The sequence below is a fragment of the Saccostrea echinata genome, unplaced genomic scaffold (assembly GCF_033153115.1).
Source record: "Saccostrea echinata isolate AGI-Se365-2 ecotype Australia unplaced genomic scaffold, CSIRO_AGI_Sech_v1 ptg000043l, whole genome shotgun sequence".
In the NCBI taxonomy this organism is placed as follows: domain Eukaryota; kingdom Metazoa; phylum Mollusca; class Bivalvia; order Ostreida; family Ostreidae; genus Saccostrea; species Saccostrea echinata.
This window is the reverse complement of record NW_026889792.1, coordinates 712,850-732,853: the sequence shown is the minus strand read 5'-3', so window position 1 is coordinate 732,853 and position 20,004 is coordinate 712,850. Positions and strand designations below refer to the sequence as shown.

Genomic DNA, 20,004 nt, shown 5'->3' with positions numbered 1-20,004 from the left:
AAGCACCAATTCTGCTCTTTTTTAAATACACAATTCTTTGACTCAAGAAAAATGCATTTTTGGTAGCTCCATCAAATTTATGTTTGTTCTCTAAACTTCAAATCTTAACTTTATGCATTGACGTGTTGTTTTGTTTTTTTTTATTAATAATACTTCCTATCCAATGAATCTTCTTTAAAAAATGGTTTATTCACCAGTGTTTATTGTTAATTTCATAAATAAATTCGTTGTCATTGAAAGATGTTTTAAAAACCAATTTGTATTATTTTGGTGACTTCACCAATTCTTGTTTAAGCATTTTTAGATGAATTCACTTTTGTATTTTTGGTGGAACCACCAAGATCATTCCTGATATTTTTCACCCCCGAGAAAATGGTGTTTTCACCAACTCGTAGCCTGTTTTTGTGATGTGTAAGTGCAAATCTGTTTTCACTGCAGAAAAGTGGTGGATTCACCATTTATTTGTTATGGCAAATACGATAAAGGAATAAAAATAATCTTCATTTCTGAAATTGCCTCGTATTCATTTTTCATATAGAACTGAAAAAAGAGGACACGAAAAGAAAATCCTCTTTCTTAATGGAAACAGTTATATATGAACATGCATTTTGCTTTCTAGTACATGTATTTTATTCAACAGAGGATGCTTAAACTCAATAGACTAAATCTAATATAATTTTAGGATATTAATGACACTTCTTAGTTGACTTTCTTCAACTTGAGTATCTCTGACATTTTTTCAGTAAATATTTGTTGGTTAAATTGGCTGGATAAATATATAAACAATGCAACAATAGAGTAAAGTACCTATTTTGAAGGCTTTTTGATGTCTGGAAACACTTATTCGATGTATAAAACAGGTGCACTTTTCACTCACCAATTTCTTAACAAGGTTTACCAGACCATACGTTTGTCATGATCGGGTTGTCCCATTCATTTTCTGTTTTAGTGACAATCTATTATATTTACATTTCCAAATATTTTTCCTTAAGATTCTTTGAAAATTTGAAAAAGTTCATATTCTCATGAACTACTATGGGATGAGTAAGAATATTTCCATTGTGACGTAATTAAGTCAAAAAATAGTGCAGACTCTTATTTTCAAAAATGATCGTTGAATGACAAAAATATGTGGCTAGTCATAAAAAAAAATAATGTAAATATAAAATATGAATTTAAATTTTTGAGAATTCATGAGGTGCATAGAGTACAACGCTTCACGCTTGCATATTTATCATGAAGCGCTAACGTGCTTCATGAAATATGCCGGTCTGAAGCGTCGTAGTTCATGTCCTCATGAATTCTCAAAAATTAAATTCCTTTCTTAAATACATATATGATTATAATAATGGTACGAAATTAAACGTGTAAAACTTTGCGTTACAGACATAATGTATGCATCGAATTTTTATTCAGTAGTATTATAAAAGTATTATAGTGAAAATCAAGTTGATGGAACTAAGTGCATATTATATTTTTATACAATTTAAAAAAAAAAAAAAACTTCTCTTACAACATTTTAAGATACGATTTTTAATTTTTTTCAAGAGATCTGCTCATTATGGAACTAAGTGCATTTTTATTTATATTCATTTTTTTTGGGGGGGGGGGGGGGACCTCTCTTTTAACGTTTCATTTTTTCCCCAAGAGATCTACTCATTATAAACAAAACACGATAAATTGTAAGTCCGACAGAATTTTTTTCTTACGTCAATGTATTGTTTATAGATTAACATTTTCTTATCTTTTCTCTCTATTTCTTTCAAAACTTTTGAATTAAGGTTATCATAATCAAGAGGTAGAAAAAGATTGTAAATTGCACTACGCCAAGCTTTTGTTCAGAATGCTTAGTAATAGAGCAATTCCTCATCCTTTTCGCAGCACAGTTAAGGCTACAAAAAGGAGGCGGGGCCTAATTTGTACGGAAAATATTAACTATGACATCATACAAAACTAACAATTCTTAAAAATACCATAAAATGAAATGATTTGCTATTTTAAACTCAAGGAAACATCAAACTACATCAAAACTCACTAAAACATGCAGTTTTGTCATTAGTTAAATCCTATATAGTACGGTATGAACAAGTCATCGCAATGCACTTGTCGATGTGATGTCATTTCGTAAAACATCACGCAGTTTGTATGCAGTGAAAGGCTGATCATGAAATATTTTATAACGAAAAATGTATTTTATAATTATATAAGATATTATTTGTAGATATTTAACAGGCCATTACCTTGGATTCAATGGCTCCTTTATGATTTTGTTCATATATATTTCGTGCATTTCGTATTTAATTGGTACCGCTGTATATTTGTATGCGAGTACAGAGGAGGGTGATGTAAGGGTCTCATAAATCGATCTAGTGCAAGGGTATACACTCAATGGAGTATTGTAAGCTTTTACAAATAAACTCTTGTAATAAGGTATTTAAGAAGTACTGCGATCCCGGTGAAATCTTGAAAATTAATTATTTATATCTATATTTAATGCCATTGACCACCAAAAAACTGAGCATGTGATCATACAAACATCATTTTAACAATGAAATATTACAATCTATATAGGATCGCAGCACTTTTCAGAAACTACAAATGTTGAAAATAATTATTAACTAAACTTAGAATTCAAATTGGTTATGTCCTTGCACTGTTGAAATTTATAGGTGACTACAATTCTGCAAGTACTGGTATATATGTTAATACCATGTGCCTGCCTAAGGTCTAAATATAAAAATTGCCGATATTTGCATTGCGCACCTTAACTGTACTCTGTTGCTGATGAGTTGTGTGCTTTTTTGTGTAAACTTAACGTGACGTATAAATTTTAAAGGTGATTGGAATACATCAGAGAGCAGTATTTTAGATTAGATTTACATGGAGCTTCGGATGTGGATCTAGCCTAGAAGAATTGATTTCATCTGTTCTTGTTTTAAAATTCATTTTAACAACTAATATAACTTTTTGCTTTATTCAAGGACAGTTTAAGGATACTTAACTTTTTGCTTTATTCAACCACAGTTTAAGGATACTTATAATGTAATCATTAAAACGATGAGACGAAAAATGAAATATTTCATTAATAAAAACTTTGCCCACAATTTTTTAAAACACAATTAGTTTAATACAAAATCATAGAAATTAGAAATATATATGAAATTCATTGTGTATATTCATTTTGTGTTTAGTTTACTAATGAAGAACTAGAACTAAATGAAACCTTTCAGACTTCTGTCTACTGTTGGCTGTCACCGCATGGTATATTTCTAATAAGATAATATTACCTTTAACTCTCCTGGAAATCTGATAAACTGTAACTTTCAAACCTGAATATAGTTGACGTATAATTACCCTTACCGATGAGTTATTTATTTATTTAAAGTGAATAGGATCAAACACATGCCATTTCGTTTCTATTTTCTAAGATTTTTGCCATTTTTTTTTAATTTTCGTCATGTTTATGCATAATTTTAATGTCCCTATGATTGTACCTCAAAGTTAGTTTAATTATTTTTATGAAAACTTATTTTGATAGGAATTGATCTATGGATCAATTTCTAATTAAAGTACTGGAAGCTTATTTTTATGAAAAGTTTCCTTTATTAGATTGGTACTGGTAATAGCCAAAAAAAAAAAAAAAAAAAAAAAAGAAAGAAAAATAGAAGGAAACCATAAAAGTCAAATTAGACAAAACTCATGTCTTATTTTACATTCATTAGCCATTAGTGTTTATAATATAGTAATAATTATCAGTGATAAAACCACATTACTTGTTAAATGGTTTGTTGCATTGTTTTTCACCTGTCCCTTGCTAGTAGTCTCTGCTCATAGCTGTAGTACTTTACCGCAAATGTATGTGTACAAATATTGTTCTTTACTAAAGAAAAAAACAAACTAGAAACGAATAAGGAAAATATCTCAATGTGATTCAAAGGTATCAAGTTCTTTAAAAATACATTTATTGGTACGCAATAGTTGTATAAAAAATGTTTATTTTTATACCCGCACTTTCTAAAGAATGTTCGGGTATATTGTTGTTACTCATGTCTGTCCGTCCGTCCGTCCGTCCGTCCGTCTGTCTGTCCGTCCGTCCGTCCGTCTGTCACACTCTTATTTCTCAAACTCCTCTTACATTTTACACAGTAGCCTAATCATCTTTTGGGAGGTGTTTGGTGGTGTCATGTAGATGTGCAGTAAAGTTTCGGAATTTTCATGTTCACCCTGGGGGTCAAATGGGGGTCGAAAAATGACGTTTTTTTATGCAAAAAGCCCCTGGTTCCCTGAACTCCTCTTACATTTTACACAGTAGCCTAATCGTCTTTTGGGAGATGGTTGGTGGTGTCCTGTAGATGTGCAGTAAGGTTTCGGAATTTTCATTTTCACCCTGGGGGTCAAATGGGGGTCAAAAAATGACGTTTTTTATGCAAAAAGCCCCTGGTTCCCTGAACTCCTCTTACATTTTACACAGTAGCCTAATCATCTTTTGGGAGATGGTTGGTGGTGTCCTGTAGATGTGCAGTAAGGTTTCGGAATTTTCATGTTCACCCTGGGGGTCAAATGGGGGTCAAAAAATGACGTTTTTTATGCAAAAAGCCCCTGGTTCCCTGAACTCCTCTTACATTTTACACAGTAGCCTAATCGTCTTTTGGGAGATGGTTGGTGGTGTCCTGTAGATGTGCAGTAAGGTTTCGGAATTTTCATTTTCACCCTGGGGGTCAAATGGGGGTTGAAAAATGACGTTTTTTATGCAAAAAGCCCCTGGTTCCCTGAACTCCTCTTACATTTTACACAGTAGCCTAATCGTCTTCTGGGAGGTGGTTGGTGGTGTCCTATAGATGTGCAGTAAGGTTTTGGAATTTTCATTTTCACCCTGGGGGTCAAATGGGGGTCGAAATATGACGTTTTTTATGCAAAAACCCCTGGTTCCCAGAACTCCTCTTACATTTTACACAGTAGCCTAATCATCTTTTGGGAGATGGTTGGTGGTGTCATGTAGATGTGCAGTAAGGTTTCGGAATTTTCATGTTCACCCTGGGGGTCAAATGGGGGTCAAAAAATGACGTTTTTTATGCAAAAAGCCCCTGGTTCCCTGAACTCCTCTTACATTTTACACAGTAGCCTAATCGTCTTTTGGGAGATGGTTGGTGGTGTCCTGTAGATGTGCAGTAAGGTTTCGGAATTTTCATTTTCACCCTGGGGGTCAAATGGGGGTTGAAAAATGACGTTTTTTATGCAAAAAGCCCCTGGTTCCCTGAACTCCTCTTACATTTTACACAGTAGCCTAATCATCTTTTGGGGGATGGTTAGTGGTGTCCTTCAGATGTGCAGTAAGGTTTCGGAATTTTCATTTTCACCCTGGGGGTCAAATGGGGGTCAAAAAATGACGTTTTTTAAGCAAAAAGCCCCTGGTTCCCAGAACTCCTCTTACATTTTACACAGTAGCCTAATCGTCTTCTGGGAGGTGGTTGGTGGTGTCCTATAGATGTGCAGTAAGGTTTTGGAATTTTCATTTTCACCCTGGGGGTCAAATGGGGGTCGAAATATGACGTTTTTTATGCAAAAAACCCCTGGTTCCCAGAACTCCTCTTACATTTTACACAGTAGCCTAATTGTCTTTTGGGAGATGGTTGGTGGTGTCATGTTGATGTGCAGTAAGGTTTCGGAATTTTCATTTTCAAGTTTTTGATGCAGTGGAAGAGCTCTCACTAATACATATCAGCATATTACTATTAGGTTTGATAAAAATATCTTGAATGATTTATTTAAAACTGAGCTTAACACTTATTTGAGAAAAGAGAGGTCAAGGTCAACGGAAAGGTTGAGGTCAAAATGTTGATGCAGTTGAAAAACTTATATCAGTATGTATTTACTATTAGCATAGAAGTTCAACAAAAATATCAGAAAATGGTTTATTTAAAATGTAGATAAGGCCAAATAAAAAAATATGTGTGGTTCGGGTTACCCGACCTTCCCTATTTTATACCCCCGACCCTAAACTTTTTTTTGGCAATTTTCATATTTTTCCGGAATTTCCCCCAATTTCCATCAATGGCTCCAGTTTAAGTTTTAGTTTCAGCAATGACGGCCTCCTTGCAAAACATAGTGCAAGTGTTTAATAGTGTTAAATCCAAAGCAAGCTAGCATGTAGGTGTCCCCTACCAATATTGACTAGTATATTATCACACCACATCTAAATGCCATTTGCAAAGCAGTGATAGGTACTATTTAGAAAAAAAAATTAAGAAAATCATTTTGTTAAAAAAAAAAAAATAAAAAAAAATTAAAAAAAAAAAATAAAAATCCCTACCTACCTACCCTAATTTTTTTGGAAGTGTAACCGGAACCACACATATTTTTTTGTTTGGCCTAAACACTAATTTAAAAAAGTGAGGTCAAGGTCAAAGGAAAAGTCAAGGTCAAAAAAGTTGATGCAATTGATATCTCTCAGCAGTATAATTATATCAGCATATGAAGTTTGATAAATATATCTTGAATTGTTTATTCAAAACTGATCTAGACACTAATTTAAGAAAAGTAAGGTCAAGGTCAAAGGAAAATTCAAGGTCAAAAATTTTGATGCAGTTGAAAAGCTTACATCAGTATGTATCAGCATATGACGTTTTATTGAAGTCGGACATGACAAACACTATATGCCTCGGCCATATTCATGGCAGGGCATAAAAAACTTGAATCTACACTATATGAGGATGTTTCCATATCAAAATGACTAACAAGCAAATTCAAAGAATTGTGGTCCCCTGCTTTCCGTGTCCTAGTGGATGGGATGCCATTATTTATGACATATTGTTTCAAATATGCACGCCCTATCATATGTCATTCAAAAGTAATCACCAAAGTTAAAATTTTTGAAAATTAGGTAAAACATCAAGGTCAAGGGGTAAAAAATCATAGCATGCTTGGAAACATACTGTTACAGGTAATGTACATGTCAAATATAAAAGTCCTATCTCTTCTCAATCAAAAGTTATAAGGAAATATAACATTTTTGAAAAGTAGGTTAAACTTCAAGGTCAATGTCACAGAGTCAAAAGTCATGATATATTTAGAAAGGTCTTGTCACAGGTAATATACATGTATAATATGAACGCCCTATCTTTTCTCTTTCAAAATGATCATTTGAAATAATGTTAAATTTTTTGAAAAGTAGGTCAAACTTCAAGGTCAAGGTCATGGGTTCAAAAATCATGGTATGTTTAGAAAGTTCTTGTAGGTAATGTACATGTGAAATATGAAATCCCTATCTCTTATTATTCAGAAGTTATGACCAAGGTTAAATTTATTGTGACAGACGGACAGACTGACAAACGGACAGACTGACAGACAAATGAGATTTAATGTCCCCTAGGTCCCTTTTGTGAAAACGGACGACAATAATGCCCTTGCTATTCATGAGAAGAAGATTTATGATGGAAAAAATCCCCTGCATTTTTCTATGTAAATCATTGGATCCCCATATGTGGCCCCATCCTACCCCAGTGGGTCATAATTTTAACAAATTTGAAGCTACACTGTCTATGTAAAGAAAGTTTCAACTTTTTGGGCCCAGTCAGTGGTTCTTGATAAGACTTTTTTTAAAATGATACCACCAAATTTTCACTAATTCTTGATTATCCCCCCTTGAAAGAGGGTGTGACCCTTCACTTGAACAAACTTGAATCCCCTTTACCCAAAGATGCTTTGTGGCTGGGTTGGTTGAAATTGAAGTTTTTTTTTCATGCATTAATTGTTTTCAGAAGCTGAAAAGGTATGACTTGTATCCATGTTGAAAAAACTTCACATTTCAGGAAACAGTATGATTAAAAATAGTTAATCAAGGTGCTTTGAGTAGCAAAATAAGCTAAACTGGTATAGCTAATTCAACCACAGAGCTTAGTCAATTTTAAAATGCACAACCTTTTCAACTCTTAATCATTCTTAAAATATTTATATCATCATTTCTGATTCAAGGGAGAACTAGAGATATGATCAGAAGTATATCCATTGACTAATAAACATGTACATGTATATTGTGTTTTTTAAGTCATTAATGTTTGTTTGTTGTTAAATGTCCCTCTTGGGAATTTTTCACTCATACGGAGACACCACCACTTAAAAATAATGAAGACGTACAAGTCGGATTTAAGGTTAACATTCATTTTAGGAATTTTCAACAATTAATTAAGACGTAAAGAGATAACTCCTTCCCCTTGCCCCTTCCCCTTCCCAGACCCCAGTTTGTTCATGTATCCAAACTAGTCTAATACTTTGGTTTGACATAAAAAAAATGTGAATACATACAAATAGTTTAATGGTCCATCTCTTTGAATGATTTTCATTCCTAATTCTAGGTTGACCCAAATTCATGAATGAAATGTCAAGTAATCTTATCATTGATGCACTTCTATTTAATTTGATGTAGTCATATTCTGAACAAGAGAGTGGGGATGACCTCAAGGGTTCATAACCTTAAACCATTAGATGTACATAACATAATAACACAAGAAACAAAATTATGTCTAGTCAAATGGAAAAATTTTCTACTATTTAGGAGTCGCATGATCATTTGTCATTTCAGGGACAGGGAGCGGCTAGGGAGATTGGAACCCCCCCCCCCCCCCCCCCTGGAATTTGCAGAGTTATTTAAATAGGACTATATACTGATTTACAGAAGCAAATAAAAAATGACTTTGGATGCCCTCCCCCTTTAAAAACATGGACCCCACCATCATTGTTTTTATTTTGTTTGTTTGTTTGTTTGTTTTTTATTTTGCTCCTCAGAAAATTCTGGGCTGGAATTCTTTTGGACCGAGGTGTGGACCCCCCTCCCCCCCGGAAAAAAATTCCCGGATCTATGCCTGTAACTGAATGTAATGTCGACAACGGGAGATAACTCTTCAGAATGTGAAATTCGTCTATTGTGGCATCGATGATCCACTCTCTACGATCGGCTCATACATTCAGTGTCTGAGAGAGAAACGAACGACAACTCTGCATAGGAGATTGCCGATGATCTTTGATCCTTTTTAAACTTTAACCTAACCATTTGCATTTTGGTTTATTTTACCCCAATCTATACTTAAACTTGTACTTACCGACTGTCATAGGTCCTGTCAACTTCATGAAATATAATCCAATTAAAACACAAAATGAATTAATTTCCACTGATATACATGTAACACTGCACCATGTCACATGGCATGTGCAATCTAAAAATGATAATGGTAAAACTAGTACTAGTACTGGTAGGGTGACGCAAGCCCAATGTGATGTAGAAATTTTCAAAAAGGTGTTCACATACATGTACAGTACAAGAACAAATTTTAAATTATCATAACAAACGATGTTTTAACATAACTTTGCCATCTAGGCCTATTTCCAAAAACAGGCAAATTGTGTGTGTGTGTGTATTGGGGGGGGGGGGGGGGACACATATAAATTGATTGGGTATGGCTTTTCAAGGAGGTTTTTGCCTAATCAAATACTAAAAAAAGTTTGCACATTTTGATAAATTCATCAAAAACACTTTGTACTAAAATAATATTATTTGTTGTTGAGAAGATAAATTTAATTTAAAAAGTTCCAATTATGGGCCAAAAATTTATATCCCCCCCCCCTTTATATTAAAACCTAATTTACAACATTAATTAGATTCTGATATTTCAGACTGGTAATGAATTAAGTATATGAAATGCGTATAAGAGGTTCATGGGTCACATGGTCACCTGAGCATGTTATGCTCGATTTGACGAATACATGTACTGTGTAAATTATAGAATTATTTGGACTTTTTCCTTGGTAAGCCCAATATGAAGGAGTGTGCATTTAGAGGCAAACACCTTAGTGCGGGTATTACTGTCTCATGACAGCATCTAGTTGTATTTATTTAGGTAACTCGTGTAACTAATATTAAATAAAACTGTCATTATACATTCATTTTGGAAGAAAAATGCAAAGAAACAATGCAGAACAGATGATATGTGACAAAAATGACAGACAAAAGAGACAAAGCTATTTTATAACCAGAAAATAAAAATTTTAAAAACATATTGAAAGTTATTTATCATGCCCTCATAACGAAGAAAGAGGTAGAATTATTTTTGTAGAATGGCTTCACTAGGACCTAAGTTAGAGACAATTTATTTTCATGAATAATAATTCTAGAATTTCTTTCAAATTTTAAAATTAAAAAAAAAGACATTTAAGGAGACAAATTTTCGTTTCGTAATGTGGCCATGTCAACTTTGATGAAAGTGCATTTACACATTAAACATTTTTCTTTGATAATAAATTAATTTAAAACAATTATTCCACTATAAAATTTTAAAGTGCATTTTGTTTTCAAAACTTATAAACAATTAAATATTAATTACTATATTAATTGTATAAATGGACCGCATTTAAGCAGATCTTAAGTTCATTAATAAAACATGCCGTAGGTCATTTTTTTGTTTGTTTAAGAAAGCTGAAGGGAATAATAAACATCTGTTCGAATTAGATTTGAAGGTTTCTTTAAACTAGAATGCTGCACTGTAATGCTGACATTTATTGTATGAGCTCATTCAAAGATTAGTCGCCCGCGTGGCGCAGTGGTTAGAGCGTTCGCTCTAGAGTCGCGGAGTAAGGAGTTGATCCTTACGTCGCGGGTTCGAATCCCACTGTGGGACGTGGAGACCGGTGCTTTGGATGAGACCGTATAAACCGAGGTCCCGTGTCGCAGTAGGTGCTGGCACGAAAAAGATCCCTCACTGCTCAATGGCCCTGAGTGCCGAGTATAGGTCAAAATTTGTAGCTCTCCACCGGCAAGTGGTGGCGTCTCCATATGAGTGAAAAATTCTCGAGAGGGACGTTAAACAATAAAAACAAACAAACATTCAAAGATTACAAAATCACCAATATACACTGTATGTCTGTACTATAGAAGTTCCATTTACATTATTAATGCACATTTGAGGGTCTATTTACTGAAAGGTTGTTTTCCGGCTTACGGTAAAATTATTTTAGATTATTTTACCCTTTATTTTATGACTTCGGTGTTCATTATTCCAACATCAATCACTGTAGTCACATGATAAAGAAAATTAATTTTTTGGAAACATAGTGTTTTCACGTTTTGTGAAATTTGAATGTAAAACTTTATGCTCACTGCATGACGCTAATAAATGTAAAATATCATTAATTTTGATTTGATAATTATATACTTTATTTCAGTGTTTATTGTTATTCTCTACCATTTTATAGATATGTCACTTATTGTTTGCATAATTAGCCCATAAAAGAAATTTGGTATCGAAGAGTCTATTTCAAGATTGAACTGTCAATGATGTCAATAAAATTCAGAACACATTTCAAGAGATCTTGTTTCTGATTAATAAGTCTTTCCAGTCTTTTGATTCTTAAAATGTCAGTGAAAGATTTATATTTTTCGAAGGAAAATTACATGACTTATATCAATCGTTGTATCAACTGAATTGTTGTCTTATTGAAATTTTAAAATTTGTAATAAATTTAAATAGGTTGATAGCCTCCATTTTGAATCAGCGAGTATTCCCTATAATTTTTATTCAAATAAAGTGAAAATTTTTATTTAGATGTCATAACCACCTTTAGCCCGGTTTATAAACTAGTAGTTATTTTTTATATAAACAAAAAGTTTGCTTGCAACTTTTGGTGTTGGTTTAAGGTGGTTATGACATGTGTGGGAGTTGCCAAACGAAACGCATATATAAATTCTCCTTGATTATATGCTCAGCATAATTAGATTATTAACAAATTATCAGATACGGCAAGAAAACACTCCATATCATAGCGTACTTATATTTATTGAGCAAAGTCTTTTTGTGGTATTGTTTTTAAGATTTCCTAGAAAAAGACGTATATAAATGCAGTGAACATATCAACGTTAATTTCAATTTCAACCAAACTTCGCATAGAGTATCCTGGGTAAAGAGAATTAAAGTTTGCTCAAATAAATGGCCACACATTCTTCCAAGGGGAAAAAATTGAGAAAAAGTGAAAATTAAGCGGGGTCATTTAAATAACTTGTTCTCAATAACCACTAAGCTAGGAAGCCTGAAATAGTGTAGATTCAAGTTTGTTGAAATTGTTACCCCCAAGGTAGGATGGGAACACTATGGGCGATCAAAGTTTTACATGGGTATACAAAGGATATTTTTTAAAAAAAATCTTCCTTTCATGAGCTGCAAAATCATTAAGAGTTATATTTGTATGGAAACATCCTGAGGTATTGTAATTCATATTTGTTCAAATCACCTCCCCAGGGGGTAGGGTGGTGCCACGAAAGTCAATCATGTGGTTTAAGTTTTAGATAAGTATATATGAAAAATCTTTTTTAAAATGTTCTTACCAAGAACAGCAGAGCCGAGAATAGTCTATATAAAAGGATCGTAAAGTAGTGCAGATTGATTTTTTTTTTAATAAAAATACATAGAAAAATTCTTAAGAATATGATTCTCAGGAAAAGCAACATTGTAATTAATCATATTTATCCTGAGGTAGTGTAGATTCAGTTTTGTTCAAATCATGACCCCTGTGGGTAAGATGGGGCAACAAAAGACAATCAAAGAGAAACTTCTTCTCAAAAACAGGAAAGTTATGATTAGTCACATTTATCTGGAAACATCATCAGATAATGTGTTTTCAATATTGTTTAAACAATGACTCTCAGGGGTAGGGTGGGGCTAAAATTGGTTATGAAAGTTTATATATTAGGAAAATATAGGAAAAACAAGATGAGCCATAGCTACTTAGTTTAGTGTGTGGTCCTGGGGCTTCTTGTTTTCTCTGTTTCTCTAAATGGGTTTTCCCAAACTGGTTGTTGCATAATGCAGACAACTCTAAGATATTGTCAATGTTATAAGATATACGTACAAGCTTTATCATAATACATATTATTATACCTCCAATTAGAATGAAAGAATCTGATTGGTTGATGAGAAAACATTAAAATTAGCTTATGACCCGTTTTTGTGTCATATGACCATTAATGACTTGATTGTTGCATGTGTATGAGATAATGACCGGTCATTAATATTATTGACCGCTGAACCTGACCTGTGCAGAAAATAAAAATGGCGGAACATATGACCGCTTCGTTTTTTCTTCATGGTTACTGTACCGTTTTTAGATAAAGACTATAACTGTAAGTTATTCTTGAGAAATAAAATATGAGTTATTTTGTCGTCTGTTTACAAAAACGATGGCTGGTGAATCGAGGTTTGCAACTCTGACAAGTGAGGAACTACAAGCAATCCTAGAAAACCGCGATAGTTCCAACACAAAACAATGTGTAGACTCGGCGAAACGAGTGTTCATTACATACTGCACTGAAAAAGGACTGATTGTGGACAACATACTGAAAAAAAACAAAAGGTGAAATTGCTGAAATTCTGATCAACTTTTACGCTGAACTCCGAAGAAAAGATGGTGAATTGTATAGTAGATCTTCCATGATCAGCATCAGGTTTGGTTTGCAGAGATTTTTCCAAAAAATTAACTATGACATTATTAATGACCCAGATTTTCGTCTATCAAACGAAATGTTCAAGGCAGTTTTGACAAACATCAAACGAACTGGAAAGGGAACCACTCAACACAAGGAAATTATCAGCGATGCTGACATGGCAACATTGTATAGTAGCGGCGTCCTAAACGGAAACAGTCCACAGGGATTGCAATATAAAGTTTTTCTTGATGTGATGTTCTACACATGTAGAAGAGGAAGGGAAAATCTGAGAAGCATGAAGAAAACTGATTTTGTTTTGAGGACAGATGGCCAAGGAAGGAGGTATTATCTTAATGTCGCTCAGTATGAAACCAAAAATCACAGAGGAAGTGATGTGAATGACCATGATGCATCTTCAGCAAGAATATATGAAATACCAGGTAATATACTTCTTGAAATACATGTAAAATAAAATTAATGTAAACTTCAGCATTTACTAATTTTAGATCATATATTTGTCTATGTGACAATTTTCATGAATTCAACTGATTTTCAACTTTTCATATTAATATGTCCATGTAGGTGATGAGAAGTGTCCTGTGTCTAGTCTGGAGAAATACCTAGGAAAGCTGAATCCAAATTGTGAAAGTTTTTGGCAGAGACCGAAGCGCCATATCAACGATTCAGATGCTGTTTGGTATGACAATTCTCCAGTAGGTCATAATACTTTGGGAAATTTTATGAAAACAATATCTATGAAAGCCGAACTCTCAACTCTGTATACAAACCACTGCATACGTGCCACGTGTATTACTAGTTTGGATCAGCGTGGGATAGAAGCTCGACACATCATGTCTGTCAGTGGACATAAGTCCGAAACTTCCATAAAAAGCTATTCAAGATGTGTAAGTGAAACAAAAAAGCAAGAAATGTTTGATGTATTGTCATCTGTGGTTTACCCATCACCAAAGCTAGGGCTAGAAAACCCAGTTGTTCCAACAAATTCTTGTACCAGTACTTCAGAAAGTCAGCTCTTAAATTTGAATAACTGTGAATTTGAGACTGTCAGTACCAAACAATTGCTATCTGAAGTCCTACATGATGAAAATGGTTCAGATTTGTTTGCAAATGTTCCAGAAGAAAAGGAGAATGTTAAAGTTGACCAAACGCCTCAAAACTCTTGTGGCCCATTATTCAAAAATGTCGGTCAAGTGCACATTCGCTATTACATGGGAAAAGAACAACAAAAGTAAAGATACTGTAAAGTTCTTTATTGGACTCTGTAAATCATTTAATGATTCTAAGATGTGTTTTTTCACTTTTCAATTGAACTTTCAAATTCAAAGTTATTGCTGCTTAAATCGTTATTTCACAATATGCATTATTCTGTTGAAATAAAATGTTACATGTGTTAAAATTGATAATTATTATTATTATTGTCGGTAAAATAAAACAATTGATCACCCTTCATGAGGTCAGCATGGTGAAATGATGCCCCTTGACCTGACCCACTCGATGACCTGACCTGACCTCGGCCTTTGGCCTCGGTCAGGTCAGGTCATCTCGTGGGTCAGGTCTCGGGTCATCATTTCACCATGTTGACCTCATGAAGGGTGATTAATTGTATAATAATTATAATGGTTGTATATTTTATGATTACTTATGTACCTGCTCTGGAAAAAATGCCCTTTCATGTTTTCCATGGCAATGATGTTCTGAAATTATACTCTTTTAATAATTTTTATTAATGTGTATTAAATTCTTTTCGCAATTACCTAAAAAGGCCAAGGTGCTCTTGGATTGCTCTGGGACCGCTGTGGGACTGCTCGTGGACTGCTCTGGGATCGCTGAGAGACTGCTCTGGGATTGCTCTGGGACCACTGTGGGACTGCTATAGAAAAAAACCCAGCAGTCCCTGGGGCTGCTTTGTTTACCCATGCGTGAAAATGATTCTGAGTGACAAGAAAGCCCCGCCCCATGTGTATTCCAAATTTTCAGGATTCATTTTCATCATTCATCAAATGCTGACCGACATTTTTCATACTAATTTCTAGGTCATTATTTACACACTGAATTGTCGACGGATTTTTCCGTTATTACCCAGTCATGACAAGGAGCACAAGGCGGGTGTGACCGGTCGGCAGGAAATGTTCACTCCTCCATGCACCTGATCCCACCTCTGATGCTTCAGAGGTCCGTGCTTGTTCTGCTCCAAAATTTGTGTTGTTTAATGGAACTTTGAGTTTGAGTGCTGTTCGTCATCGCCAAACATTTCATTTGTACAATGGTTTTGTTTACTTTCAGCAGAGAAGTTGTAAAAGTAAAATCTACAAGGATTTTTCAAAAATTTGACAAGTACGGTTAGTTTCTTTCGAAAAATTGGATATTAATATACATATACGTCAACCGCCGACTTCGCACCATTGCAGTGTAAAATCAATTAAAAATAATAAATGTTGGTAATAAAAAATGTTATTTTACCAGTTTAAAAAAATCGGAAATCAGAAAATGATTTTTTTTTTTAAATCCGTGTATTTAACGTGAATACAGTGGTTTGAAACTAAGCAATTTATCTAATTATTTAAAGCTGTTGAATTATGTACTCAAAGTTTACATTATTCTATGGTCTAAAGAAGGAAATAATCACGTCATTAAAGATAAAAATATTGAAAGCTACAAACTGCACTGGGAAAAGGTTATATTTTGAACTGTAAAGGCCGCTATAAAGGGAAAAAAATCAGTGCCGTTTTTTTACCACTTCAAAATAAGACCTTATAATTAATTCAAATAAAGACAATCTTTCTCTGTGAAATAAATTTATCTGACATTCTTCCATCAATGTGAGCAATAATTCAGTGATCTTTTTTGCCTGGATTAATTTTTAACTTATAAACTTATAAATAAGTTTTACAAAATATATAAAATTATATATAAATAAAAATGGTTGAAAATATCAAAATCAAATGTGTTTTATGTCTTATTTCTTTTTGTGACTGATGATGGGAAGATGGAAAAACTAATGCTTTTCATAGATATTTACATTTTCCAAATTTTACTATTTAAATTCCACTATGCCTTATTTAGTCTAGTTAATTTGTTTACTGTTAACCGGTCAAAATCAATTTTGCCATATACTAGTGCTCAAACACAGGTAAAAAGTTAACTGCTTTGTCACTTCTAATACTTTTAATCCCTTGTTGCAGAACACCAGAACATTTAAAACACAGGTCAGAAGTTAACTGCTGTGTACTCCCTAGACCCCCACCCCCCACCCCCCGCCTTTTTTTTTTACTACAGTCAACACACAGGCCAGAAGTTAAATGTTGTGTACTCCCTAGTCCCACTTTTACTACAAAAACACACATGTCTGAAGTTAACTGCTGTGTATATTCATGTCTTTTTAGTGTTAAATGCAGCAAACGCCAGAAGTCAACTGTTATTACTTTATCTTTTGTACCAGGCTTGGGGCAAATTACATTGTAAAATAATGCATTACATTGCCATAACTTTGATAATTTGGACATCAAATTATCATTATCATTGCTTCTAAAAATAATGCATTACATTACCATTACTTTAGTAAGGCAATGCATTGCCATTGCTTTTGAATTTTTCAAAAATAGAAATGCAAAACTTGTGCAACTATTTTTATAAAAATGCAATCCACCCCTTTTAAACTAAATTTGATGAATGTTTATTCAAATTTGATTTCAAGTACTCGTACTTTTTACAATGTAAATAACATATATGTTTGTTTTTTTTATTATTCATGAGAAATTCCAACTTTTCATTTGCCAATAAGATAAAATCATGTACAATATGCACTTTTTGTTTAACTTTTGAAGTCATAAAGCAATTCAACTTTTGGGGCATTTTAACCCCTCCACAGACTATCTAAATTAATACGACATAGACTGTTTGAATCTAGGTCCTTATGAAAAAAATTAAACGCATTGACAAACCTGTAAAAAGGGTTGGACAGAAGTACATTTTGCTCTGCTTAAAGTTAAATTCCTGTATTATTCTTGTCGTTTTGGTATAAAATGGATTTATAATGGTAAGCTTAAGCTAGATTAACTCAATCAATGTTTCATAAACACAGTAAGGAGAAAAAGATTAGTTTTTAGATCACTTCGCAAAACAATACATCGTTTTAATTGTTACATAAACTTAGGGATATTGTGTGTTTTGATGACGCTCTATTCAAAAGGTGACAATTATAGTGTACATTGTTTATTCATACTGGAAATATTTTTTAAATGTTTTTTTTCAAAACTTTTTTAAATATTATTTTAAATTTTAAATCTTATTTGAAATAAGTATGAAAATTCAAATCAGTGGTAACTGTACTTCCACCAGAGTCGCCCGCGTGGCGCAGTGGTTAGAGCGTCTGCTCTAGAGTCGTGGAGTAAGGAGTTGATCCTTACGTCGCGGGTTCGAATCCCACTGTAGGACGTGGAGACCGGTGCTTTGGATGAGACCGTATAAACCGAGGTCCCTTGTCGCAGTAGGTGCTGGCACAAAAAAAATCCCTCACTTCTCAATGGCCGTAAGTGCCGGGTATAGGACAAAATTTGCAGGTGTCCACCGGCAAGTGGTGGCGTCTCTATACGAGTGAAAAATTCTCGAGAGGGACGTTAAACAACATACAAACAAACATACAAACAACTTCCAACAGAATATATAAAGTGTCTTCAAATAGATGCTGAGAGTTTATCTAAAGGGGTTAACTTTTTTCATTCATTTTTATCATTTACAAGCAATTGTCATCAGATAAGTATTACCATGTCCTTCTTTATTTCTTTAAAAAAAAAGGAAAATTTAAAATAATGCTTTGTAATGCTATGTCATGTTAGCATTTCTCTGAAATTTGAGAAAGTAATGCAATACAACGACATTACATGTAATGCAATTTTTTGGCATTACAAATTACTAGCAATATTTCGAATTCAAGTAATGCATTGCAATGCATTAACATTACATATAGCATTATCCCAAGCCTGTTATATACATAGACTCAATGTTAATGTCTAAATATTAGGTATAAGAGATTTTTTGCATGTGTCTAATTGAAATGTCGCCAATGAAAAGAATTTCGGCACAGGTAGCTATTCTCTGAGTGGTATTTTGCAAACATGCTGCACCTTTGGTGGCTTTGTTATGTATATATATTTTCTAATAATTTTTGGATACTTTGGGGAGATTTTTTATGCTATATTTTATTTTTTCAAGTCTTTTAATTTCATTTGTGTAACGGGGGCGATCACTTAGTCATATTCAGGAATTTTTTCATAGAAGCAACTTGTGCTGTCAGTATTGTCTGCATCTCCCCTCAGATTGTTTTTCTTCTCATTATATAAAATGACAATATTTGCTTTATTGTCATCTAATAAATAACAATAAACAAAAAATACTTGCGTTTTGTTATGTTTGGATTGTTGATCCCTATTTTATGAAACTTTGTCAGATCACCAATATTGCATATATAACGTCACATATCTATTGAAATATATGGAGATAACGAACAGTATTCAAGCTCAAAAGTCCATTAATCAATACAAAATAGGAGCAGAGCAAACACGGACCTCCTAAACATCAGAGGTGGGATCAGGTGCCGTGGAGGAGTGAGCATCCCCTGCCGACCGGTCACACCCGCCGTGTGCTCCTTGTCATGATCGGGAAATAACGGAAAAATCCGTCGACAATTCAGTGTGTAAATAATGGCCTAACAATTAGTATGAAAAACGTCAGTCAGCATTTGACTCAATGATAAATTGTATTTGCTGACAAGGTCATTGTATCGACCATAGAACTTACGAAATGATGACTTTAAACGAGACAGCTGATATTCTTGTTTCATGTAAAATCTCATGATGTAAAAATCTGAACGCTTTGTTACACCCAGAGATAAATACGTACATGACCATAGAAAATGAAAGATGAGGACAACTCTTGGTGGAAATATGTACCAAGTCAGAAAAAATGGAGACAGATTTAGGTAGATGGTTGTGGTCCAATAACCCTGCTGGTACATGTACAAAAGTGTCATGAAAGTTAGAGATCATAAAAAAATTACAATGTACATTGTGAATTAGAAAAACTAATTTGCATCTTTTTAGTAATGTTTTTAGTCAAACAAAACAAATTATCCAGTACACAGACACAGTGCTCTCGTGTGTGTGTGTCATTAACTACTACGTTATGAATATGAGGTTAATTTTTTTAAGTGCAGAATCATTGGGGAAAAATTGTATTTGCCTGCATTTAAATTTCTCAAGTGTTATCTGAGTAAAATCCGTGATGTGTTACTAAAATCACTGTAAGAAAATGATTTTTTGCTGAAACTGCAAGCGAAGAATATAATATACATAATATAGTAATGTTTTCATTTCTATTTTGTCTATGAAATGATTTGAGAATTATATGAGAAATACTTAATTTTTTTCTGTAATACCACGGAGATACACATATAACACATATAGAATGAAATATGATCAAAGTCTTAATCTTTTACTAATTTGTTTATTTTAACTCAAAAG

General features: G+C 33.5%; 1 protein-coding gene across 1 annotated transcript; it reads left to right on the top strand.

The window, feature by feature from the left end:
• The first annotated feature begins 13,300 nt into the window (after window positions 1–13,300).
• On the top strand, window positions 13,301–14,763 carry LOC133201244 (uncharacterized). Its single transcript, XM_061337037.1, has 2 exons — window positions 13,301–13,905; window positions 14,048–14,763. Exons 1-2 carry the CDS (start codon window positions 13,470–13,472, stop codon window positions 14,716–14,718), a joined length of 1,107 nt encoding a protein of 368 aa, XP_061193021.1. The 5' UTR covers window positions 13,301–13,469; the 3' UTR covers window positions 14,719–14,763.
• The last annotated feature ends 5,241 nt before the right edge of the window (window positions 14,764–20,004 follow it).

Coding starts and splice junctions, on each gene's coding strand:
- LOC133201244 (XM_061337037.1), top strand. CDS start 13,470: ATGATCAGCATCAGGTTTGGTTTGCAGAGATTTTTCCAAAAAATTAAC. Junction 13,906..14,047: donor AAGAATATATGAAATACCAG/GTAATATACTTC, acceptor ATGTCCATGTAG/GTGATGAGAAGTGTCCTGTG.